Source organism: Canis lupus, chromosome 4 (assembly GCF_048164855.1).
Source record: "Canis lupus baileyi chromosome 4, mCanLup2.hap1, whole genome shotgun sequence".
Lineage (NCBI taxonomy): Eukaryota > Metazoa > Chordata > Mammalia > Carnivora > Canidae > Canis > Canis lupus.
In genome coordinates this window covers 4,690,934-4,716,854 of record NC_132841.1, presented here as the reverse complement: position 1 = coordinate 4,716,854, position 25,921 = coordinate 4,690,934, and the positions used below count along the sequence as shown (strand labels likewise).

The following is a 25,921-nucleotide window of genomic DNA, read 5'->3' as shown; positions in this document are numbered from 1 at the left end:
GGCTGCAGCATATGTTTAAGGGGGAGAAGACTGGGAAAAGCAGATGTGAGGAAAAAGATTGGGAACTTGGTTCCTGACACATCCGATTTGAGATACTTACAATCATGTTAGTGGAGATGAGGCAAAGGTAGTTGCATATCCAGATCTAAAGCTGAGAATCCTGGTCTGGAGATTTTGAGAGTCAGTTATGTAGGTGGTGTATAAAGCCAAGAGACCAAAGGAAATAACTCAGAGGAGAAAGAGTATGGATCTGAATCCTGAGGTTCAAATAACTAGTGGTCAGGAGCAGAGGAGGAAACAACCAAAGGATAGACTAACCTGAGAAACAGGATGAAACTCAGAAAAATAGAGCATCCTGGCAGCCCAAAGAAAAAAGTATTACAAGGAGAGTATGTGATGAACTGTGGGAAAAAATGCTGTCTAAAGGTAAAGCTAAGGTTAAAAACAAACGATTTTGTTTGACATGTGCAGCTTGACATGTGCAGCTTCTGAGGAGTGGTAGGGGCAAGAGTCTGACTGGAGTAGGCTAGAGAACTGAACAGAAGAGGAAGAATAAAGATAATTCCTTTGAGTAGTTTTTCTATAGAGGAGATCAGAAAAATGGAGCAGAGCCAGAAGAGATGGGCAGGTCAAGAGAGAACTCTAAAATAGAATTAATGGTATGTTTTAGGATGACAGTAACAGTCTATCAAACTGTTCAACCAGAAAAATTAATGATCCAGGGGCACTTGGGTAGCTTGGCGGTTGAGCGTCTGCCTTTGGCTTAGGGCGTGATCCCAGAGTCCAGGGATCAAGTCCCACATTGGGCTCCCTGCATGGAGCCTGCTTCTCCCTCTGCCTATGTCTCTGCCTCTCTCTATATGTCTCTCATGAATAAATAAATAAAATCTTAAAAAAGAAAAGAAAATGATCCAGGACCAAAAGGGAAGATTTGCTGGAGCCATGTCCTTGAAACAAGGAATGGGACCTAATATACAAGAGAGAGGGATTGGCCTCTGATAAGAGTTCACAGTTCATCTATGATAACCCACTGGAAGTCCAGATGTGTGGGTATAGAGACTAATAGATAAACACAAAGGATTATGTTGATTACTCTAATTTCGTTAGTGAAGTATGAAGCTAAGAAAAAGAAAAGACTTAAAATGGTTGTCTGATTCAGTAGTCATTTCTCCTGCTGGATATAATCACCTATTTAATCCATCCATTGAGTTTTTAATTTCATCTCTAGAAATCTCATCACATTATGTTTTAATCTTTTTTATAGTTCTTTAAAAATCTCGTGTTCCAAAAAAATAAAATAAAATAAAATAAAATTTCGTGTTCCTTTTTCTTACTTTCAGGTCAGGGTCTCTCTGTCCTCCACTCCTTTGTATTTAAATTCACTATGTTTAATGTGTTTAAATTAAGTCTGCTATTTTCAGAATCTAAGATCATCACAGATCTTTTTCCATAGTCTATATTTCCAGTACCCCATTCATGATGCCTTGTGTTTTGTGATTTTTAACTATTAGCTGCTTATTATCCTTGGCCCTATACCTTCAAGAATTCTTTAGACCTGGGTTAAAAATAAGTTCCTCCAGAGGGGATGGATATTTGCTTTTACCAGTAAACTAGGGGCATGCACCTGGGTCTGCCATAAATTAAATTTCTCACTTGAAGTTTTTCCCAGCATAGGTGGCATGAATATGGCTGGCAAACTTTTATAAGAGCTGGCTTGTGGTTATAGATTCTCAAGGGAGTTGTTTCCCCCTTCCCTAGCAACTTTCTTACTTTTCCCTTATTCCTGGTAGGATTCATCTCTCATATTGAGGATGTAGCTCTTTGGAGTTCAAGCTTTACCGTGGATCTCCTTCTAGTTTCCTCTCTTTGGGCACACAGAGCCTTTATTTCTTGTCCATTCCACACCAAGGAGTTATCACAGCATAAAGTCAAGGTCTTCAGGACTGGGGGAAAATCCTCAGGGTACTGGCCCTATTTGAGTCTCAAGACCTGTCTTTTCCATTAGGAATGGGGGGACTCTGTATTCTCTGATTTCATGCCACCTCAGATGCATTTAGAAAGACTTAAAAATACATCTGACTAAAATTACTTCTTTACAGGAAGATTAACTTGTCACATCAAGTATGTACTATGTCTTTTGTTAGTAGTGCTTTCCAGACTACAAAGAGTATTTGCATTTAATTTATAAGAAAATGGGTATGGGGGATCCCTGGGTGGCTAAGCGGTTTGGCACCTGCCTTTGGCCCAGGGTGTGATCCTGGAGACCCCATTGAGTCCCACATCAGGCTCTGGGCATGGAGCCTGCTTCTACCTCTGCCTGTGTCTCTGCCTGTGTGTGTCTTTCATGAATAAATTTAAAAAAAAAGAAAGAAAAAGAAAATGGGGTATGAGGGGCATCCGGGTGGCTCAATTGATTAAGGTCTGACTTTGGCTCAAGTCATGATCTCTGAATCCTGGGATCAATCCCCCCACGTCCCTCTGCCCCTCCCCCTACTTGTGCTCTCTCAACTGAATAAAATCTTTTTAAAAAAAGAAAATGGGGTAAGAGATATACAAATGCCTATGATTTTATAGGCTTAAAAATAACCTTTGCTTTCATTATAAGGAGACACATTCAATATACACCTCTCCGTAAATGATTTCTTATAAATGGAGATATTTTTTTTAAAAATGTACTTCTCGCTTTATGCTTTACTGGACATTTTTTTTCCTCTTAATTCAGTATATGTAAAAGAAGTGAAATAACTAAGTTCCACTTTATTTTCCTGGGACTCCCTCTGCTTTATTTTGATACCCTAAAGAAGCTGGCATATTGAGATGTAGTGTACAGAAGAAAAAGGGGCCTACCAGGGCTCCAATTTAATCTTGTTCATTTAGCAAGTGTGATATTAGTCATGTAAGCTTTTTGAACTTCAGTTACCTCAATTGCCCCACTTCTGAGAGACAGATCCAATAAATGAGATAATGTATATTTAAACATGGTACAGATTAAAAGACCATCTATAATATGGTCCAACACTATATTAGAAAATACCACTGTATCCACTTTTGAGGATTCTTTGGCACAATGCTACTTTGAATATGCACAAATTTTTCATTTTTGAACTATATGTATTCATTTGGACATTAAAAACTACATATATTCATTTGGACATAAAAGTACACATGCAATTATAAAGCGTTTAATGCATGTAATTAGTAGATGAAAAAACTAAAATGAAGCTTCTAGATTGTGGACAAAACATACAATATATGCTATAAAAAGAAAAAATGAGAAAAGTATCCTTTTAGAAAAACATGTAAATATATATTCCACCCCAAAACAATCACCCAACCATTCTATTTTAGCTAGAAAATAATTCTGCTAAAGACAATTTGGAAATTTTACTTTTTAAAAGATTTCCACTACTTCAGTGTTTTCTAAGCAGGGTTCAAAAGGTAGTTCAGAGGATAACAGCCTTACAGTTACTTACAAACAAGGCTTGTTTAAAACTGCTGATCCCTGGGTCACATCCAGATCCAGCGAATCAGAACAGGTGGCGGCGGGGCCAGAGAATCTGCATTTGTAACATGTTCACCAATACTAAAACCGAAAGTGTGCCCTTTTTATTTTTACCAAATCATTCATTCAAAAAACATCCACACAAGTAGGCTTTCTGGGATTTAATGCACGACACCGTCAGGCCGTGGAAAAAGTATGTGAATCAAGTCAGAAAAACATGTTTACACAGTTACACTCCGCTTCACCTTTTCCCAGCAATGAGCATTAACTGCTTCAAACGACATCCCCCCTCCTTATCGAACCACCTGAGACTCTTCTTTCTCTTTCTTTCAGCAGTTTTGTCACTTTGCAGCACAGGCTATTCAAATGATACTGTAGAAAAGACGCAAACACCGCTCTCAAGGCAAAAGGCTCTGGTTTCCAAAACCCCCGATTTCCGGCGTCCTGAGAACACTTCTGCAATAGAGGTTTCACAGAAGCAATCCCTAAACTCTAATTTACTCTCCAGCCATCACCTGTCTACTGACAGGCCTTGTAAGGCCAGACGCCCCCCCCCCCCGCCCCCCAGTCTCTTACTTGAGCTCACCTGGAGATACCACCTGGCAGACAGGGCACGAGTTGGGAGACAATACAGCATTCCCAGGCAAGGAAGATGCCGGAGCAAGGGCAGACACCGAGGGGCCCCCTCGTCCGAAAGTTCCAGGAAGTGGAGTCTCGCCCCCTCCCCTGAGCACTCCACTTCTGCGGGGCGTGGGCACCGGCATGGGCATCGGCATCCGCATCCGCATCCCCCTCCCCGCCCGCCCGCCGCCGAGGGCTTCACTTCGACGCGTGCTCTCCTCCCAAAGCAGCTGACGGCGCTTTCATTCCGTCTCACCTCCCGCCACACTCCCAGCCGCTAAAAGACCAGCAGGAAAAGCGAAAACACCTCAGGGGACCGTCACCATCTTCCTCTTTTTACTGCCGTCGCCCCACGAGCGTCGCCAGGCCCAGGCCCGCACCCAGCCGCGGCTCGCAGACGCGTCCTGGACGTGACGGCTCGGGGTCCGGCCCCCGCCTCTCCGCCCCCCCGACGCCCCTCGGGCTGGCCCCGGCCCTCCCCGCGCCCGGCCGCGGCCCGGCCGCCGCCGCCGCCGCCGCCGCGGGCGTTCGTCCCGGCGTCCCCGCCCCGCCAGCCCTCGGCTCACCTGGGCCTCGACGACGCTCGGGAGGAAGCTCAGGGTGAGCAGCAGCTGCGCCGCGGCCGCCGCCCCCTGCCCGGCGCCGGCCGGCCGGGCCCCCGGGCGCATGCTGGCCTCTCCCCGCAGCGCGGCCGGCCGGGCCCTCGGGGCGGGGGAGCGGCGGGCGGCCCAGGCGACGACGCGAGGGGACGGCTCCCGGCGGCCGACAGGCTCCAGGGCCGGAGGTGCGCACGCGGCCCGAGGCGGGGGCCGCTCTCGCCGGCTCCCGGCAGCTGCGAGTGAGGAGGAGAGCCGAGCGCCCCCACTGCATCCCCTGGGCGGCCCCGCCCCCGGCTTCCCCTTCGCCGGCCACGCCCCCTCCGAGCGCGGGGCCTTGTGGGAGTTGTGGTCCCGCGCTGCCGCGAGCCGGGCCCCTGGCGGAAGGCGGGGCCGGCGGCGCGGGGCTCTCGGGAACTACAGCCGCGGAGGCCGCTCCGCCTCCCCGGGGCCTCGGGCTCCTCCGCGGCCAATGAGGCCGGACCACGCGGGCTTCCAAAACAAGCGGCGGGGCGGGCGGGGCGCGCGGGGCGCGCGGGGCGCCCTCCCCCGGCAGTTGCTCCGGGAAACCCGCGGCGGGTTGTTGCGGTGCAGCTGTTCCCGACACCGCGCAGCGGGGAGGCCCGGGACGCGACCCGAGACGTAGGCAAATAAGGAGCGCGCGCCGCGGGGCCTTGCAGTTCCGGGCCCAAGCGCTGTCTCTGTCTCGGTCAGGGTTCTGTAGCCCCCGATCTGCTGCAAACGCCTGGGATAAGCCCCCTGAGACTTGGAGAGGTGGCCCCGGCTCCACGCCCCAGACGTGGATGTCATCCTCTTCCTCGTCCCACCCCCTCTCCTCTGTTGAGACAAACATAATACTGCACGTTGAAGAATGGGAACAAGCCCAAAAGTCTGAAATAATGTATGGGAATGGAGATAAACGCACGCAAGAGCTTGGAGCGATACAGACGGGGTTCAGCTCCCACCTCTAAAACATCCCACTGCTACGGGTGCCACGTGGCTCCGGACGGACTTCAGTTACTTGACCCCTGTGAACCTCGATTTGCTCATCTGTAAGTGAACGCTGTTTGAGGCTTATATTCGATGACACACACAAATGGCTTCGTATGGTGCCTAGCACAAAGGATGTGTTCAGTCAATGGTAGCTGCGATTCGTTTTATTAATAGCCTTGATTTCTAGAAAACTAGCAATACATCAATTTACCTTTATGTAGTGTGTATTAGTTTCTTGTTACTTCTATAACAAATGACCTAAATTTAGTGGCTTAAAACGAAACAAACTTATTGTCTTAGAGTTCTGAAGATCAGAAGTCCAAATTAGATCAGCAGGGCTGCATTTCTTCTAAAGGCGTTAGGGGACACAACTTCTAGAAGCCACCTGCATTCCTTAGCTCATAAATGTGCACCACATTGTCACATCTTCACTCTCTCCACTTCCATTGAAACGTGTCTTCTCTTGCTGACCCTTATAAAGGTCTGCCTCCCTCTTATAAAGACCTCGTGATTACCTGGGGCTCACCCAAATAATCCAGTATGATCTCCCGACCTCAAAATTCTTTTTTTTTTTTTCCCTAGAGACAGAGCTTGTTTATTGGGTAAGTGGTTATGTGCCAGCCCCCGAAATTCTTCATTACATCTGTAAAGTCGTTTTTGCCATATAGGGTAAACACACAGGTTCTGGAGATTAGGGTGTGTACGTTTTTGGGGAACATTAATCAGCCAACGCAAACTGTGTTAGACCTTTCTGCACATTTTCATCATTTGAGGGGCCTATGCAAAATGAAAATGCAAGATCCTGGTGTAAAAAATACTAAGAGTTTCAAGACAGTGACAGCAGAGCATTAAACCAAGTGCAGGGCCCTTCTAAGTACAGAACCTTGTGTGACCCCACAGATAGCATGCCCAGAAGCCAGCTTCATCAGTCCTCTTCCTCTTTGGCAGCTTAAAAGCAAACGAATTTTTGCTTGACTTTTCCAACTACTTTTCCATGTTTCTTCTTCCTTTATTTACCAAATCTCTATTTTCTAACCTCCCATTTCCTTCTGTTCCTCATGTAAATGTGCTCTGTCTCCGTCCTTCTACTAAAGCTTTCTCTTATCAAATCCAGTGGAGATTAGGGGTTTTTTTCCTCAAGATTCCTCATCTCTGCACTGCATTTGATTTTATTGATAACACATATTTTGTGGGATTATGTTATTAAACAATCCTGGAAATTTTTGTGCCATGGTTTTTTAAAAAGCGTAGATTATAAATATTCTTATTATAAAATCTCAAGTCCTTTAAAGGACGTTTAATTTCAACTCCTCTAGCACTTGGATATCCAGCGTGGCATCCACAGCCTGTAGTTAGAACCCTTCTAGATTTGTCACTGCAGAACAATTTGAGAGGCCAGTAGATGGAAGGAGGAAATTGGTCACAGAACTCCAGTGCGGGGGTCTGATAGCTATTGTCTTCCTGGTTACCTAACCCAGAAAAGTAACAGCAACAATACTCCGATTCATTTCCTGCTCAGGTGCCTGACACAAACCTTCTGGGCGCAATGGGTTTTTTTCTTGGTGAGTGAAATTAGAAATTGTAGGTATTTGGCATGAGATATGGTGCACCCAAATGCATTCTCCTAATGACATCTGCCAGGATCTTACTGTTAATTATTACAAGTGCTATAAGAGGGGTTGGGTGTTTTTTTTTTTGTCAACAGACTGCTCCTTTTGTTCTCTCACCCTGGTCTCTTTGTATACCTTTTCTTTCCCTAAAATCCACCGCACTGAAACCAGCTCTGTGCAAGGTGCCAGTGATGTCACCCCTGCTTCCTGCAGAGTTCCACAATGATGCTGGATTTGAACCTTTCCATCTCTAATGCTGTGGCTGGAAGTTGTAATAGAGGAAAGAAAGTACAGACTTTAATCCTCATTGGTTGAAAGCCACAAAAACCAGCCCTGCTAAACTTTTTTAGAAAAGAATAACAAATGACAAAGATGTAGAATAGCTCACAGTACCAAGGAATATTTCACCGCTTAGGGCTCCAGAAAGGCAAGTTCATCAGGACAGCATTCAGGGACGCTAAGCGAGTCTTTTCCAGGGCACTGCCATCGGACCAACCCATCAATGCCAGTTGCATTTCATCCTTTGTTCTTCCAATAAAAATTCACATTTCTTCTAGAATTTAGCTCAAGGGAGGGAGCAAACCCCTTGATTGCCAACCCAACAAGTCTAGAGGGAATGAGCAAGAGGTAGTTATACAAATGAACAATGAGCACTACTACCTTCAATTTTTAATAGAAAGGGAAGAGGGGACCTGGGTGGCTCAGTAAATTGAGCTCTGGTTCTTGATTTTGACTCAGGTAGTTATCTCAGGGTCCTGAGATAGAGCCATACAGTGGCTCCCCACTGGGCTTGGAGCTGGCTTGAGATTTTCCCTCTCCTCTCCCTCTGCCCCACTGCTTGTGCATGAGTGCCACTCTCTAAATAAATAAACAAGCAAACAAATCAATAAAATCATTTAAAAAATTAGAAAGGGACACTGGTCAGACATGACCCTTCAGTTGTGGCACTCCACTTGCACTTACATTTTTTTTTTTTTAACTTCAGTTTATATTCCCACATTAAGTCACCACAAGTATCTTGTGTGGAACACCAAAAAGTACACATTAGGGGGACACCTGGGTGGCTCATTGGTTGTGCATCTGCCTTCAGTTCAGGGCATGATCCCAGAGTCCCAGGATGGAGTCCCATATTGGGCTCCCTGCATGGAGCCTGCTTCTCCCTCTCTCTCTGTCTCTGCCTCTCTCTGTGTGTGTATCTCATAATAAATAAATAAAATCTTAAAAAAAAAAAAAGTACACATTAGGACACTGGCAGCCCAGAAACAGCAACAATTTGCCTATTGTAGTTTACATGATTTATGATTTACCAACCGCACCTGGATTAGATTGACCTAATTGTCTGGAACTAACATATTTTACAATTGACCACATTTTTCGAATGCAAGAATTTATGGGCCTCTGAAATCTCTTAATCTGAGGAAGGTCAGGGCCAGCTCTGGAGCCAGTAAGTACAACGGCCTCATTGCAAACAATGATAATTTATCATTGATTTGGTTGGGAAAGATTATGGGAAAGGGCTAACCAGGAGGAACCATCTTAGTATTGATGGTAATTCCACTAGGGCTAGCCATGACGCTATTTCCTATGTGGGACAAGGACAACCTATGTGCTTCGGGTTTTCAATGAACAGTGTCAAAATGTGCTTAAGGTTAATCTTATTCGTATCTGAAATGTAAGCACACTGACAACATGCACAAAGATGTATATTTGTTGCAGATTCTCTCAATTTTGCTCTCAAATACAAATGATTCCTCATCCCTCTTTATCCCTGTTTCCCCTCCTCTCCTTTCCATTCCATATCTCTCTCTTTTCCCAGAGGATGGCCTATCTCGTCCCATAGTCTAGAATGAGTCTTCTAAAGTCCTATCACTGTTCCTACCCATGACATTCATTTAGCACTAACAATCTGCTATTCAGTATTGAGAGTTAGCTTTTCCCATGTATATGCGTATTATAGACATCTGGAGTGAAAAGTTACAGAAGACTCTGTCTTCTTACACTATATTCTGTTTAGTGGCTCAGTTCCCATGAATAGTAGTTGATAAATATTTGTTGATTGGTCAATATTTCCAACAAGCTCAATTTATCTTAGAAGACATGTCTCTCAGAACCAATCCTGGATGGGGTACCCTTGAGTGTTTCCTGTGGACGGGCTGGGAAGTTGCTTCATTGGACAGGAACATTTCTGGAGAAGGCATTAAGATAAGTGGCAGCATTTCATTAAGGCAAGGTATTACAGAACCTCAAACAGAGGTGTATTTGGGCACCATCAAAAAGACAGTGGAGAGGGCAACCCAGGTGGCTCAGTGGTTCAGGGTGTGATCCTGGAGACCCAGGATGGAGTCCCACGTCAGGATCCCTGCATGGAGCCTGCTTCTCCCTCTGCCTGTGCCTCTGCCTCTCTCTCTCTCTCTCTCTCTCTCTGGTGAATTGATAAATAAAATCTTAAAAAAAAAAAAAAGACAGTGGAGAGTAACCGACTTGTCAGAAGATTGGTTGAGACCAATTACTGGAAATCCATTACTTTAAGCACTTCGTTTTTTTCTTAAACAGTATTGGAAATGTCTGTACTCATGGTTGTTGAAGCAATGTCTTGAGCAGATTACTGTGATGTTTAAGAGATTTTTGTGAGTTAACAAAACCACACTAAGTCTTTAGGTTTCCAAGATACCATTCAAATGTATTGTGTTTCCTTGATGATTTTTTGGCTTGGTGAACTTGTGACTTCTAGTGAAGGAAATCGTTGATGAATGGTTCTAAATAAAAGTCAAGGTAATGGGGTGGAAATTTAATAACATCAGTAATTTTCGCTTCTGATAGCAAGCTGGATTGTGATTAATGAAACTGCTGAGTAGTGGCAATCTGTTGTGTTTAAACAAGTGTATTTGCAGATAGCACTGGTGTGTTAACAACCTGCCACAGCAATTTTGTTAAAAGTGGATTTCCACCTGTAACTTAGTTATAAAGGGAATTTTTTATGTGGCGATAGGGTTTCTGAATTTTACTGAGAATATTTCTTCCCCTGTTCTTTTGACAGGAAGAGGGATTAAAAGTAATTAAAATGAAAGAACTTGGCTGGCCTGTGGCATGCTATTAATTACCTACCAAAAGCATTCACTGTTTTTCTTTAATATTTACTCAGCTGTGACATACTCAAGAATTTCACTTAAGAGCATTTAAACTGATAAACTTGAGTAAGTTAGAATTATTTCCATTTCTAAAAGAGTTTACATGGAGATATATGCAGTTTGGATAAAACCTTTTATGTAACAAACATATGGCATTATGCTGGAAGTTAACATACAATGTGATCAGAGGTATAATCTATTAAAGGTAAGTAATTGGGAAAACTAGAATAATCATTTTGCCAATTTCACATCCCTACCTAATTTCTATAATGCAAATGACTTCATATAATCACAAAGTTCTATGGCACCTGCCTGCACATTAGGACTATCTATCTGCCTTGAGTCCAGCTCCTACTCCAGTCCACTCTGCATAGGGTCCAGGGCACATCACATGAGGGCAAACGCTGTGAATGTTCTTATAATGTGAGAACAGGGACTCCTGGGTGGCTCAGCGGTTAAGCACCTGCCTTCAGCTCAGGGTGTGATCCTGGAGTCCTGGGATCAAGTCCCACATCAGGCCCCCTGTATGGAGCCTGCTTCTCCCTCTGCCTATGTCTGCCTCTCTCTCTCTGTGTCTCCCATGAATAAATAAAATCTTTTTTAAAAATTAAAAAAAAAATTTTAATGTGAAAACAAACATTACAGGAAGTAGAGAGGGACAAGGTCTTGGAAATGGTGAGGGCAAGTAGAGAAAGGCAGAGAAGGTTGTAGGTGGTCATAAGTGGCTGCTGGAAGTGTTTCTGTGTTGGTGCTGACTGAGTTTTTTCTTGATGTCAGTCTGTTCCCATGCAATCATTGGAACCCCAAGAAGTTTCATTTTTCCAATCTCATTTGCTTTTTCCGAGTTCAATCAAACATGTATATTGAGTCCAGCCAGTTGCTTCATCTTTGCTTTGTCCTGCTGCCTCTCTTCCAAGGGTCACATTCACACTTCCTCCCTCATTGCTGCCTCACTGGCTTCTCTTCCCCATTACCTCCCCCGCTAGAATCTGGTTTTTATTGTGTAGGATCCCTTCCTCCTGTGCATCATCCTCTTTCACTTGCCAACATCTTGATTCAGATTTGGATCCCATTTGGCCTTAATGGAATCACATACTTGCTGGTTTCCATTTTGTATTAGTTTCTTTCTTCTGTTTAGGGACTTCTGATGATCTCTTATAGATGCACAGACTTCAAGGATCTTCTCCTTCAACTTGAGCAAGATGTCCATCTCGCATTTAGAATGTTACATAAAACCCTGTGCTCTTTTCTGGAGGAAAAAAAAAACAAGCATAACATATATTCTGTAAGGCACTGTAAGTGTCAGGCTCTGCATGAGCATGAAGTCTGCTTGGGATTCTCTCTCCCTCTCCCTCTGCCTCCCCCCACCATTAAATAAATCTTTTAAAAAAATAAAACTAGGGATCCCTGGGTGGCACAGCGGTTTGGCGCCTGCCTTTGGCCCAGGGCGCGATCCTAGAGACCCAGGATCGAATCCCACGTCGGGCTCCCAGTGCATGAAGCCTGCTTCTCCCTCTGCCTGTGTCTCTGCCTCTCTCTCTCTCTCTGTGACTATCATAAATAAATAAAAATAAAAAAAAATTAAAAAAAAATAAAACTACAATTTCTTAGAAAATACTACCAATTTTTACCAAGCTGGGTAATAAAACAATCAGAGAACACTAAGAAAATATTCAGTTATTTTAAAGATAACTTTACAATTACTTGAGGGAATCTTTCTCCCAATTTTCAGGTTGTTTTTAAAATCTCATGCTCCTAGTCTGTGGTGCTTTTTTCAGACATTCCTGGATTTAGCATATAACTAAATGAGAGTGATTCTTCACTGTACAAAATTATTTAGCAAAGAAGTTCTCTTATCAAATGCCTTCATTGCACTATTTTAATTGCCATGTATAAAAATTTACTAATTTATCAAGAATGGCTCTAAGATTTTTAATGACAAGAGAACGCTTTGGAAATTACAAGTCCTGCTTATTCAAAAACCTGTGTTTACATCTGAAAGCTTTGTGAAATTATTTTTTAATAGAGCAGTTTTAGGCTCACAGCAAAATTGAGTGGGGAAAAAAAAGTTCCCATATACGCCTTCCACCAACCTGCATGGTCTCCTGTATTATCAACATCTCTTATCAGAATGGTACATTTGTTACAATCTAAACCAACATTGACACATTATTAACATCCAAAGCTGTTAGCTTATATTAGGGTTTATATTTTTTGTGTTGTACGGTCTGTAAGTTTTGACAGATGTGTAATAACACGTATCTACCCTTGTACTATAATATGCTATAGTATCACTGCCTTAAAAATCCCTGTGCGGGCAGCCCCGGTGGCGCAGCGGTTTAGCACCGCCTGCAGCCCAGGGCGTGATCCTGGAGACCCTTGATCGAGTCCCACGTCAGGCTCTCTGTATGATGCCTGCTTCTCCCTCTGCCTGTGTCTCTGCCTCGCTCTCTCTGTCTCTATGAATAAATAAATAAAATCTTAAAAAAAAAAATCCTGTGCTCAGGGGCGCCTGGGAGGCTCAGTCAGTTGAGCATCTGACTTCGGCTCAGGTCATGATCTCAGGGTCCTGGGATGGAGCCCACTTTGAGGAAAAAGAGGGGAGTCGGTTTTTCCCTCAGCCCGTCCACCAGCTTGTGTGTGCGCTCTCTCTCTCTCAAATAAATAAATCATATCTTTAAAAAAAACAATCCCATGCTCCATCTATTCATTCCTCTCTCCCCAGTCCAATCATTTTTTAATAAACTCTCCTTCCCCAAGGTGCATGTCACAAATGGAAAAACCCCTATCAGTCGGAATTAATTCTAACCATGTAGAATAAAACAAAATGAAACCTCAAACCTCATTAACCTGAAGTGGTTTCTCTTCACTTTGCATGATGTGATTTCAAGAGAAAAAATAAAGATGCGTGGTGGGGTCCAGTTATCTTAACTCAACATTAATGATTATCAACTCAATTTTCTGGCCAAAATTATGAAGCCGGGGGGTAGAATTTCAAATGTAGCAATTTGGCTATCTTGCACTAAGCCAGAGACAAGCGAAGTGTCTGTAGCACTGTCAAGGTTATGGAAGAAAATAAAGATAGAGGACCTTCCTTTGGGATAGCACCCTGTAGCTTAGACTCCCCACATCCTTCTGCACTCTCATCTGTCAGGTGACTAGTGCTTCATACCAGATGCTGAGGATTCTCTGTACCTCAACCTACTACACAAGCTTTGTGCTATCTACATGTCCCATTTTATATCTATGTAAAAAAAAAAAAACTAATTCTGATTTATATTTTTTGAGTAACAACTAGAAAATCTCTTGACTGTCCTGAAAAGTAATTTTTAAATAGAAAGCTACTAATGTGTTCTTGTTGATTAATTTGTATGATGGAGAAGAGCAAAGTAGTTACTTCCCCTGGCACTGGAGCTATATAGACCACCACTGGGCAGGGGAGTTATAAGGGAGTCGAAGCATCAAATGAATCATTAGACCTGGTGATTTCTTAGTTTTTCAATCCTGACTTTCAGTGATTCCACCTAAAAAATAGAGCCTTTTTTTCAACCAATGAACAAACAAAAAGCCTTTTGCTAACATCATTTAAACATTTTAGAATTATCCCTTCTAATTTTCAGTATGAGCATCAGTATTAGCAATTCAGCAAATGGCCATTATCCTGTGTTCCCACATTTAATATCTTGAACTAGAAAGTAACTATAAATTGCAAATTGAGTGAATGGAGCAATCAGTAGCCGTATATTATCAATTTTTGAAATAGACTAGACTACATATACTAATGCCGAAGAAACAGGAAGTACACTTTGAAAAAAAATAGCAAGAAAAAACTTTCTGACTCAAAGATCTAAACAACTAGCTGATGTTTAGATAAAAAGAACTAATTATTGTGGGGATATCTTAATAGAGTTGATTGCTAAGGAAACACTTTATAGCACCTAGAAAACAGTGTCAGAAAGAACTATTTGAGAGAAAAGCTGCCACACTGTCTTGGAATATTAGTACATCATTTGTCTCAATGTTCATGGCAATAGCATTAGCAACATAAGGACTTTTCAGATTATGAAGATAGCCTTTTCATCCCAGAATGAGTACATCCCCTATGGCTATCTTTGTATTAAGAAAAAGAAGTATGTTAGCCAGAATTTTTATTTCATTCACAGAAATCATACAGAAACCAAAGCATAGGCATGTCCCCCACCCCCTCACCTATCCACCAGCCTGCATCTGCCTTTCCTCCTTTGCCCCCCCTCACACCCCAGCTATGTTCCCTTTGCCAACCAAAGGGCATTGTTCCAAAAATTCACTCATTGTGTTCTGCAGATGGATTCCATCAATATGGAAAAACATATTGTAAGTACTCCCATCTTTTAAAAACACTTTCTTGACCTTATTTCTGCCATGCCTTTCTTTTTCCAGAACACTCCTTAAAATAGTTATCTTATTTGCTGTGTCCATTTCTGCTCCTCCTGTTCTCTCATTAACCCACTTTAATTAAGTGTTTGCCCCCACTGCCCCACCAAAACTGCTCTTATGGAAGCTCCCCAGAGACTTCTATATTGCTAAATCCAAGGTAAATTCTCAGTTCTCATTTACCTGATCTAAAGCAGCATTTGGCACTGCTGAGCACCTTCTTGAAACACTTTCTTCACCTGACTTCCCTGGTTTTGCTCCTCCCCTTAGTTTCTTTCCTTTCAGTCTTTTTTGCTGGTTCACCCTCATTTCCGTGGCCTCTAAATATGGCCTTCTGGGGGTATCTAGGCAGCTCAATCAGTTAATACTCCAGACTCCAACTCTTGATCTCAGCTCAGTGTATGATCTCAGGGTTGTGAAATGAAGCCCTATGTCAGACTCCAAGCTCAGTGGGGAGCCTCTTGAGATTCTCTCTCTCCCCTCCCTCTGCCCCTCCTTCCCTCCCTGCCCCCACACATGTGCACACTCTCTCTCTTTCTCAAATGAATAAACAGATCTTTAAATATGGCCTTCTTTTATTATTTACTCACTCCCTTGGTGATTTCTTCCCATCACTTTGAATGCTGTCATATGTTAGTGGCTCCCAAATTTCTAGCTCTAGCTTAGACCTCTGCATCCAATTGCAGACACATGTCCACCTGCCCCCTTGACACATTCGCTATGCTAATAAGCATCCTGCTCCAATGTGCTCCTCTTAACATCTCCATGTTGCAGGATATGGCAACCCCCTACTTCCAGTGAGTCAGCCCCAAATTCTTGATGTTTTTATCTTCTTTCTTTCTTTCTTTCTTTCTTTCTTTCTTTCTTTCTTTCTTTCTTTCTTTCTTTTCTTTCTTCCTTCCTTCCTTCCTTCCTTCCTTCCTTCCTTCCTTCCTTCCTTCCTCCTTCCCTCCCTCCCTCCCTCCCTCCCTCCCTCTTTCTCTCTCTCTCTCTTTCTTTCTTTCTTTCTTTCTTTCTTTCTTTCTTTCTTTCTTTCTTTCTTTCTTTCTCACCCCAATCTGGTCCAATAGCAAATCCTACTGCTCTTTCTTGGAAATACATCCAGAATCTGATCACCCTCTCACCATTCCCACCACTGCCACTGCCCTAGTTCCAGCCACCATCATTTTCTCATACGGATTACTGCAAAAGCCACCTAACTGGTCCTCCTGATGCTTCTTTCCTTACCTGGCTTTAATTTTTTCTCAACATCATAGCACTTTTGTTAAAACATGCACCAGATCATGTCATTCCTCTGCTTATAACACTTCGCTCCCCATAAAAGCCTGTGTGTTTACAGTGACCTCATGTGATCTGACCCTCATTATTCTCTAACCTCATCTCTATTTATTTTATCCTTAGTGAGTTCATCTTCAACCAGATTTGCTTCCTTGCTGTTCTTCAAACATACTGAGCGAGCTTCCAACATCCTTTGCAACTTCTGTTCTTTGCTGGCACATTCTCCTTCCAATACTAAATATCTACATGGCCTGCTCCTCAACCTTCTTCAGATACTTAAAATTTAACTCCTCAGTGAGCCTTCTATGCCTAGAATTGTAATTCCCCCTGCCCAGATACTTCCTCTCTTTTCTCTGCTGTATTTTCCCCTTAGCACTATTTTTTTTTAATTTTTATTTATTTATTTATGATAGTCACACACACACAGAGAGAGAGAGGCAGAGGGAGAAGCAGGCTCCATGCACCGGGAGCCCGACGTGGGATTCGATCCCGGATCTCCAGGATCGCGCCCTGGGCCAAAGGCAGGCACCAAACCACTGCGCCACCCAGGGATCCCCCCTTAGCACTATTTTAAAATAGGATCTGTTTTATGTATCTTGCTTATTTACTTTCTTTTCCAGTAAAAAAGTAACATTTGTCCTCTGCTATATCCTCCACATACAGAACAGCACCTGACACATAGTAGTCACTCAATAACTATTTGTTGAACAGATGAGTTAACAGTGTAGACCTTATTCCAAGTATTTTGTAACCCATAACACATAAATTTCCTACCATCCTAATTTATAAAAATAAGCTTGTGAGCAGTTAGGATAATACAATTGCCCTGGCCGAGGATGAGAGTAGGGTTCCTGTTTAGAGTAGCTAAAACGATGTATTGGAACAAATAGTGAGAGCAACCCATGAATGATTTGTCTGGTACTCCAAGTTATGGGGGAGTGCCAAGGGAAGGTACTGTGCAAGGTAGTTTTACTATTGCTGGTTCTGACTCAGTAAGTTAATTACCCAATGTTGTATAATTTGTTCTTTAATACACGACTAATGATTCCCTACTGCACTTCTCCTGCTTCTCTCCTAGAGGGGACTCATGTGGTGGACACACAAATGGAGTCAGGCAGAAAAGGAAGAGTCGCAAAAGTCCAAATGACCCATGAAACATAGTGCCTTTTGCAAAAATCACTCAGCCTGCTAATGGTTTTTATATAGTGCAAAACTGATCCAGACACAGATGTCTCCAATTCTAACCTTCCTTTTCAACCTTTAGCGAACAGGAAAACATCTCCTGTAGGCATACTTACCTATTCCACATTTGTGTCTTAGTGTGAAATCAATAGAAATCTACCCAAACAGGTTTAAGCAAGGAGGGATGTATCTCAAGGATGCAGGAGGGGCTCACGGACCACCAGAGCAAGGAAGCAGCTATGCGCTGTAAGGATAAACTGGAATTAGGGACCTCAGATTCTTCGGGAACCTCAATGTTTCTCACCTCTCTGCCCTTTTCTGACTGTCAACTCTTGTTTTTCACTACACAGCAGCTTTCTCTGCTTATCATCCCATATACACAAATCATGGCAGAAACGCTTTCTCTAAGATTTACTTCTCATCCTCTTTAGAATGAGGATAGAATCTCTTGGTCCCAATTCAAAATTTCCAGTAACTGCCGGATCCAGGTACCCCCACCTCCGAATCACCATATTTGTATGGACATAGTATGGGACCCAGGAAGTTTAACAAAAATCCCCTACCCCTGGACAAGCAGAGCAGGACTAACTCCATTTTGTGCTACATCCGCCACCTCCCCTATGACCCCCACAGGACCTGCTTATGGCTTAAGGTGCTGCCCCACCCTAGGCGAGCCGCTGGGCACACCCTAATGGGAAATGGGCTCATGACAATGTAACCCTGCCTTGTGCCCGCCAAAACTGCGCGTGGATTCTGACCAAAGTAATAGGCCAGCTCAAGTGGATCCTATAGGGTAAGGTGTCATTCAATGGGCCACCTGCGTGTGGACCGACATGACTGTGCAACTTTCTGCATATCCCTTGGGCCACTGGCCCCTATAAAGCTGCTGCGCCTCTTAGTCTCGGGGTCCAAGTCCCTGCTCCGCTGTGTCGGGTGCACTTGGACCCAGGCTCGAGCTTGTAAATAAACCCTCGTGTGTTTGCATCGGTGCCGGCTCCTCGGTGGTTTCTCGGATTCGCGATCTTGGGCACAACACATAGATACTTTTATTTGAACTGGATGGACGACAGTGAACAGTTGCCAGAGCATTTGGGAGCCAGCAAAGAGTCAGCTGTTTGAGGCAACCCAGCAGATAGCCACTATATTTAGGCTTCATGGGCATTCACAAAAAAATATTACATTTGTAACACTACCTTTTCTCCTACCTCTCAGCTCAGGGTCAGTCTGAGGTTACATAAGGAAGGGAGTGGGATTCAAAACGAAGAGACAACTTTAGGCTCAGTAAGTATATGCAAGGATCATGCCTGACTTGGTCATCACTGAATCCGCATTTACAGCATCACACCGGTGTAAGGACTCTGTTAATGTTATCCTGTGACTATTACAGTAACAAATGAGTGTTGTTGTTGTTGTTGAGTACTCAACAAAACTCATTGAATACTGTGGATGTGAAAGGGGAAGAAAAGAGTTACAAGTGTGTCTTCAATAAAAGCCTTGGACGAGGGGCAGCCCAGGTGGCTCAGCGGTTTAGCACTGCCTTCAGCACAGAGCGTGATCCTGGAGACTAGGGATCGAGTCCCACCTCGAGCAGCCTGCATGGAGCCTGCTTCTCCCTCTGCCTGTGTCTCTGCCTCTCTCTCTCTCTGTCATGAATAAATAAATAAAATCTTAAAATAAAATAAAAAAATCCTTGGATGGCACAGATATTTTCATTTCTGTGACCTCATTATAGGACCAAAAAATGTTGTGGTGGTAGCAACTGACAATAGCCAGGAGGATTATTTGGGCTCATTGCAAGAGAAGAAGAGAAATTAAACAAATAAATAGCTAGATAAAGAGGATCCGTATGACATAAGCCAACAACCCTAAATGGACTTGGCAACCACGAGTCCCTTACATCCATGAAATCAGCCCATCCAGAAATGGCCAGGATGTCAACGTCTCTAATTATTTCAACCTGTGTTTGTAGTCTGGGATAGGATTTGCAACCATGGCAATCTTGTATGTGTCCTTATCACAATAAACAGACATCTGAAAGGAGGTCAACTATCACTGGTGGTTACTCTTGGCTTAATATCCCTCTTGTGTTTGACACATTAACAGAAACAGTAACAAGAACAACACACCCTTGTTTTACTTGGTGGAGAACAGGAGCTCCTACCAGGAATTAGCTCTCTGTATCTACTGCTCTTGTGTCACCACGACTTTTTTCTTTCCCCCAAGGGAAACAGAAAGTAGCCAATCTTAACCCAAAGATGGAGAACACTCATGTAATCCAAAAACGACAAAATGAAAACAGGTCTTACACAGTATAAAGCCTGTACTTTATACTGTGAAGAAATTATTCCAAACAATGGACTGGGAACCAAGGAAAATAAAGCTATAAGAGGGCTCAAGAGCTGAAAGCTGGTTGTTGAGTAGAAAACAAAAGAAATTTGTGCTTTGCCCTGAAGCAATTGTAGATAACATCACTATGGTTAGTAGGCTGATGGCGGGATGAAGTAGTCCAACCTCAGGCAACCCATTTAACCAAGACCCTCAAATCCAAGTAAAGTGATTTCATGTTCCTAGTTCTCATCTGCTTCTGGTAAATACAAACTCAAAAGCTCTCTTGAAGGAAAACAACTCTGACCTGGGCAGTCTGGATTCCCGTCTGTTCACTTCAGTCAAATGTAAACTCACAATTTTGAAAAAAATCACCAAACATACATGAATCATCTGGTATCAGTAAAAGTCAGCAGAAACAACAATAACAGATTTATGCCTTGAGATTCCAAGTATGGGAATTATCCAATTCTGGGTAAAAAAAATAACTGTAAGACATGGCTCAAGTATAATCAAAATAAATGAAGACCAAATTTAAAAAATAAATGAACAGTAAAGGACAATTGAAATTGATATTCAAAACAATAACAAAAGAAACATTAAAAATGCAAAATATAGGTGTTGCAGGATTTCTTTTCCTTTAGTGTCAGTGGTTCTTGGTCATGTTGCTTCAAAGTATGAGGAGGGTAGACCAGACAGAGTGTTGGGCAGCAAAGCAAAGTTTATTGAGTGATATTGGAGCAGTTTATTGAGCAATAGTACAAATCTTCCAAAGAGAAAGGGACCCGAGAGGGTTACTAATTTGGCGTTTAAATCTAGGGGTTTGGGGATGCCTGTGACGCTCAGTGATTGAGCCTCGGCTCAGGGCTCCATCCCGTGTCCTGGTATAGAGTCTCCATTGGGCTCCCTGCAGGGAATCTGCTGCTCCCTCTACCTTCGTCTCTGCCTCTCTGTCTGTGTCTTTCATGAATAGATAAATAAAATATCTTTTTAAAAAATCTAGGGATCCCTGGGTGGCGCAGCGGTTTGGCGCCTGCCTCTGGCCCAGGGCGCGATCCTGGAGACCCGGGATCGAATCCCACGTCGGGCTCCCGGTGCATGGAGCCTGCTTCTCCCTCTGCCTGTGTCTCTGCCTCTCTCTCTCTCTCTGTGTGACTATCATGAATAATATAAAAAAAAAAAAAATTAAAAAATCTAGGGGTTTTCATGGGCTCTTTGGTGTTGGCTGTTTTAGTCTCATTAACCCTGCATATTGTGCCTGTCACACAATTAGGTTTTCGGCCATGTGCTCGTCTATCTATCAGATAGTTGTTCTTGTGGGAAAGGGTGGAGGGCTCCATCCAGGGTGGTGGTTCATAGCTTTGCAGAACAAGAGGGTGGTGGCTGCCACTGCCCTGAGGCATGCCCCCCATTCCCAGGCCACCAGATCAAGCTCTTTGTTTAAATCCCATTGGCTTTTGAGCTGGCCCCCAGCCTGGGTTAGGACACCCTAGGCCATTCCTTTCCTTTCTATTACATAAAAGTTATAAATCCTGCCAGTAGGAAGACTTAAAGCTGGGGCACTCAGTAAAGCCTAGAATAACAGGATAAGGTCTTTTTCCTTTTTAAAAAAAGATTGATTGATTGATTGCATTAATTAATTAATTTAACAGAGGGAGAGAGCACAGGCAGGAGGAGTGGCAAGCAGAGGCAGAGGCAGAGGGAAAAGCAGACCCCCGGCTGGGAAAAGGCAGAGGCAGAGGGAAAAGCAGGGAGCCCATGTGAGGCTCCATCCCAGGACCCTGGGATCATGACCTGAATCGGAGGCAGATGCTTAACCAACTGACCCACCCAGGCACCCCTGTCTTTTTCCTTTTAAGTGTAGTTGTCCATTAGCACCTAGATCCCTTGTCCCTGCCTGCCTTTCTTCCAACTATCCTCCACCATAAGCAGGGATATTTCAAACTCAAACTAGATTAAAAAGTAAATTAGACACAGATGAAAGAATTAGTTAACTGGAAGATCATTCCGGAAAGATTTCAGCAGAGAAACTAGAAGATGGAGAATATGGGAAACAGGTAAAGACGTGAAATCTACCATGAGGAATTCCACAAACACGAAATCAAAAATGTCAAGAGAAGAGAAAAGGGAAAATGAGAGAAAGGGAATATTCAAGTAGATAGTCACCAGGAATTTTCTCTAAATGATCAAGTCTACCTATCCACAAATTTAAGAGCTCCAGTGCATCTCAAGCAAGATGAATAAAAAGAAACCCACATACAGATGCTTTGCAGTGAAACTACAGAATAGGAAATGAGGGAAAAAAATCTTAAGAGCCATCATGGAGACAAGACAGATCACTTCTGAAGGTGTAACAGACAATTAAATATGCTGTAGACTTCTCGAAGCTGCAATGTGAGAACAGAGTAGAACAAATAACTTCAAAGTCTGCAAGAAAAATAAGTGACAACCTAGAATTATGTACCATCAAACCTATCTTCCAAAAATGAGGGCAAAGTAATGATATTTTTATATTAAGTAAAGCCAGAAAGATTATCTCTAACAGACACTAAACAACAATAACAACAAAAAATCCTCAGGGACATGAGCGCCTGAGTGGCTCAGTGAGTTAGGCGTCTGACTCTTGATTTCAGCTCAGATCATGATGCGGGTGTCCCAGGGTCCCAGGAACAAGCCCGAATCAAATCGGGCTCCTTGCACAGCAGGGTACCTAGTTGTCTCTCTTCCTCTGCCCCTCCCCTGGCCTATGTGCTCTCTCTCGCTCTGCTCACACTTTCAAATAAATAAATAAAGTCTTTTAAAACAACGTATAAACAGGGGGCATCATCCCCGGTGGCTCAGCGGTTTAGCCCAGGACATGATCCCGGAGACATGCGATCAAATCCCACGTCAGGCTCCCTGCATGGAGCCTGCTTCACTCTCTGCCTGTGTCTGTGCCTCTCTCTCTCTCTCTCTCTCTCTCTCATGAATAAATAAATAAAAATATTTTTTTAAAGACGTATAAACAAAGGTCCCCAAAATGAAAATCTGAGAGGCAAAAATAGGTAATCAGTAAATACAAAAATAGATAATCAGTAAATCAGTAAGTCAGTTAATACAAACACACACTACCTGATTCTTCTTTTTTAAATTGCATTGATATCTGTTTAATGAAGAATTTCTTTTTTAAAAAATTTTACTTATTTATTTGAGAGAGAGAGTGTATAAGTTGGGGGAAGCAAAGGGAGAGGGAGCAGCAGACCCCACACTGAGCAGGGAGTCCTACATGAGACTTGATCTAAGTACCCCAAAATAATGATGTGAGCTGAAGATAACAAACTGAGCTACCCAGGCACCCCTAATGAGGAGTTTAAAAAAAGACAATAATAGCAAAGAAATTGGGAAGGAGTGACATGTAATGTTCTATTTTTTTTTCTTTTTTTAAAGATTTTATTGATTTATTTGAGAGAGAGTGTGAGCATGAGTGGGGCGTGTGTGGGGGGGTATTGCAGAGGCAGAGGGAAAAGCAGACTCCCCACTGAGCAAGGAGCCTGATGCAGGGCGATTCCAGAACCCTGGGATCATGACCTGAACCGAAGGCAGATGCTTAATGGACTGAGCCACCCAGGCAACCCAGGGATGTTCTATTTCTTGATCATATGATTACAACAGTAAAGTTACCTTGTGAAAATAAAGGTATACAGTTATGCCTTTTGAAGGCTTGCACTTAATGGAAGATCTTTAAGAAATCTTTAAGATAGCAAACATGCTATCTCAACATCACTCAACATCATGCTCAACATCACTGCTACTGTTTAGCATAGTATTTTGAGGTCCTGATCTACACTATGTTGGAAGTAAAGAGATAAGAGGTGTATTCCTAAATAGATGATGGTCTGAAAAAGAAGAAGAAAAAAGGAAAGATATCCCATGATTGGGATGGAATACATGTATATTACAAAAACATCAATTATCTCCAAATTAATCTCTGAATCTAGTGCCATCTCAAACAAAATTCCGGTTGGATTTTTCTTGAGCAATCAACTAAACTTATTCTAAACTTTATAGATAGACACCCATAAATAATTAAGTCAATTTTTAAAAAGAAAAGAAAGAACTTGCCTTTCTAGGAATTATGACATATTCCAAAGCCATTTAAATGAATTTTAAAATGGTGATAGTAGCCCAAGGAGAGATAAATAGCCCAATGGGACAGAAGAGAGAGCTTTGAGATAGAATATATGCAAATAGAACCAAATATACCATAAAAGCAGTACTATAAATCAATGAAGAAGACAGATTGCTTACTACATGCTGTTGAGAAAACCAGTTGATTATGGAGAAAATTTTAATTATTTCTACACAACACCATACAAAAGAACTCTGGCTGGATTAAATATCTAAATTTGAAAGGCAAAGCTATAAAGTTAATAGAAAAGAATACAGGACAGCATCTTTGGAACTAAGAGGTGGCAAAAGAATTGTTAAACAATTCCAAAAGCACAAATTGCTAAATTTTATTACAAGAAAATTAAGGATTGCCATTCAATGAAGATTACTGTCAACAAATTTATGGTACGTAACAAAACTGGCAGGTTATCTTTAACGTCCCTATAGTATGTGAAAATCTGACAAGATTGATTACATGTAAGCATTACAATGGTCAGTTTGTTTTTATTTTTTGTGACCCCTTGTACTAAGTACGTTGCCCTTCAGCACCATGATTACGCAGTCATACGACTAGGCCATTGTGGATTCAGTTCACTAGCAACAGCGTGCAAACCCTGGGATCCTGTTCACTGGAAATTCTATACAGAAATTTCATCATGCCAAGGAACAGCAGGTACTGCTCCAGCACAGCCACCCAGTGGAAGAAAAACCAAATACAAAACTTGATTGAAGAATGATGCATATGATATAAGTGGAACAACTCACTTCTTTCTCTCTTTTTTTTTTGTTTAAAGATTTTATTTATTTATTTATTTGAGAGAGTAAGAGAATGTTCAGACTTTTACTCCTGCTAATAAGCAACCAATGCTGCTTGCTCAACAAAAACATAAAGCAAACCATAAGGCAGATACATAAATTAGAGACAAATTTGGAATTCTGAAGAGTTATCCCCAGACTGTTGAACTAAAAATACTGTTGCCTATAAATTTTGAATTATGATTATTACTAAATTAGGAGTTCTTATTTTGTTGTTTGTCATCATATCAGAAGAATATTAGCCCCCTATTTTTAATTTAATATAAACAAAGACCAATATAAGAATATATCTCGGCTCAAGAAAACCCTCACTCATTTGTCTCCATTCAGTATGAAAAATCAAAGAATCCTTCCTTGGAACCTAGGAGCCACTTCCATAAAGTTGCCAGAGAATGGAAGTGGGAGCCATATTGGCAAATCCTAAGACATTGGGATGTATTTTGGTGTAGTATTTCTCAAACTCTAATGAGCCTATCGATCACTCGTGAATCTCATTAAAATGCCAATTTAGGCTCAGGAGGTCTGCAGTGAACCTAAGATTCTGCATTTCTAACAAGCTCCCCCAGGTACAGCTGATGCTGCCAGTCTACACTGGCACTCTGGGTAGCAAGGTCCTAGTCTATCTTACAGTTCTTGGTTTTACCAGTTGTGCTTTTGAATGATCTGAAGAGCTACAAAGAGCTTCAGCATGTAACATTCAGTCTTTCTGAGGAGCAAATCTAAAATCGAGCACACTTAAAACTACAGTGAGAGGATGAGTTATATATAATGAGTGAGCATAGAATCCACATCTCAAGGAGCCCCCACCTCCTTTTTTGCTCACTATGATAGACATTTTGCAGGAAAGGTTTTAGACTTTGAAGATTCAGAACCTAAGCTTTGCTAGTGTCAAGATAGCTGTATTTATTTCTTGCATTTACATCTTATCTAAGTTTCTTAAAGGAAAGAATGGCCAACTGAAAGTAGAAAGAAACTTCAGGCATAGAAGACAGATAGTGAAGATATCATTAGCGCTCTGTGTTATGGTATCCTTTCATGGTAAACATGCCTTTTCCTGTTAAAATGGCTGTTCTCCATCATGGAGCTACACAGGTAATCCATTACAAGACAACAAATCTTCAAAAGCCCATGTTCTAATGTAAATAATATTATGCTCTTCTGTATTTGCCATTTTTTAAAAGATTGTTTTCTAAGAGAACACTTAAATCAATCTTTCCTCTTTTTTAAAATTTTCATGAGTCATTTATTTCCCCTCTTCCCCAAAGATTTTTATCTCTTGTTCCACTTGTAAATATAATATAATCTCAC

General features: G+C 42.3%; 2 protein-coding genes across 4 annotated transcripts in view; one reads left to right on the top strand and one right to left on the bottom strand.

Moving 5' to 3' along the window:
- The window catches only part of ERO1B (endoplasmic reticulum oxidoreductase 1 beta), a 107,945-nt gene that overhangs the window by 54,536 nt on the left and 27,488 nt on the right, over positions 1 to 25,921 (bottom strand). Inside the window, exon 1 of one of the 3 annotated variants that reach the window (XM_072822956.1) lies at positions 4,690 to 4,845. The exons of 1 other annotated variant lie outside the window; for it this stretch is intronic. In XM_072822956.1, coding sequence (XP_072679057.1) covers positions 4,690 to 4,791 — 102 coding nt within the window. In that variant the 5' untranslated portion in view covers positions 4,792 to 4,845. Of the gene's footprint in view, positions 1 to 4,088; positions 4,531 to 4,689; positions 4,846 to 25,921 lie in introns of those variants that run through there. One more of the 3 variants, XM_072822957.1, reaches the window with a different exon arrangement.
- The window catches only part of EDARADD (EDAR associated via death domain), a 149,949-nt gene continuing 129,301 nt past the window's right edge, over positions 5,274 to 25,921 (top strand). Inside the window, exon 1 of the mRNA XM_072822964.1 lies at positions 5,274 to 5,771. The gene's annotated coding sequence lies outside the window, so the exon portion shown is untranslated. The remainder of the gene's footprint in view (positions 5,772 to 25,921) is intronic.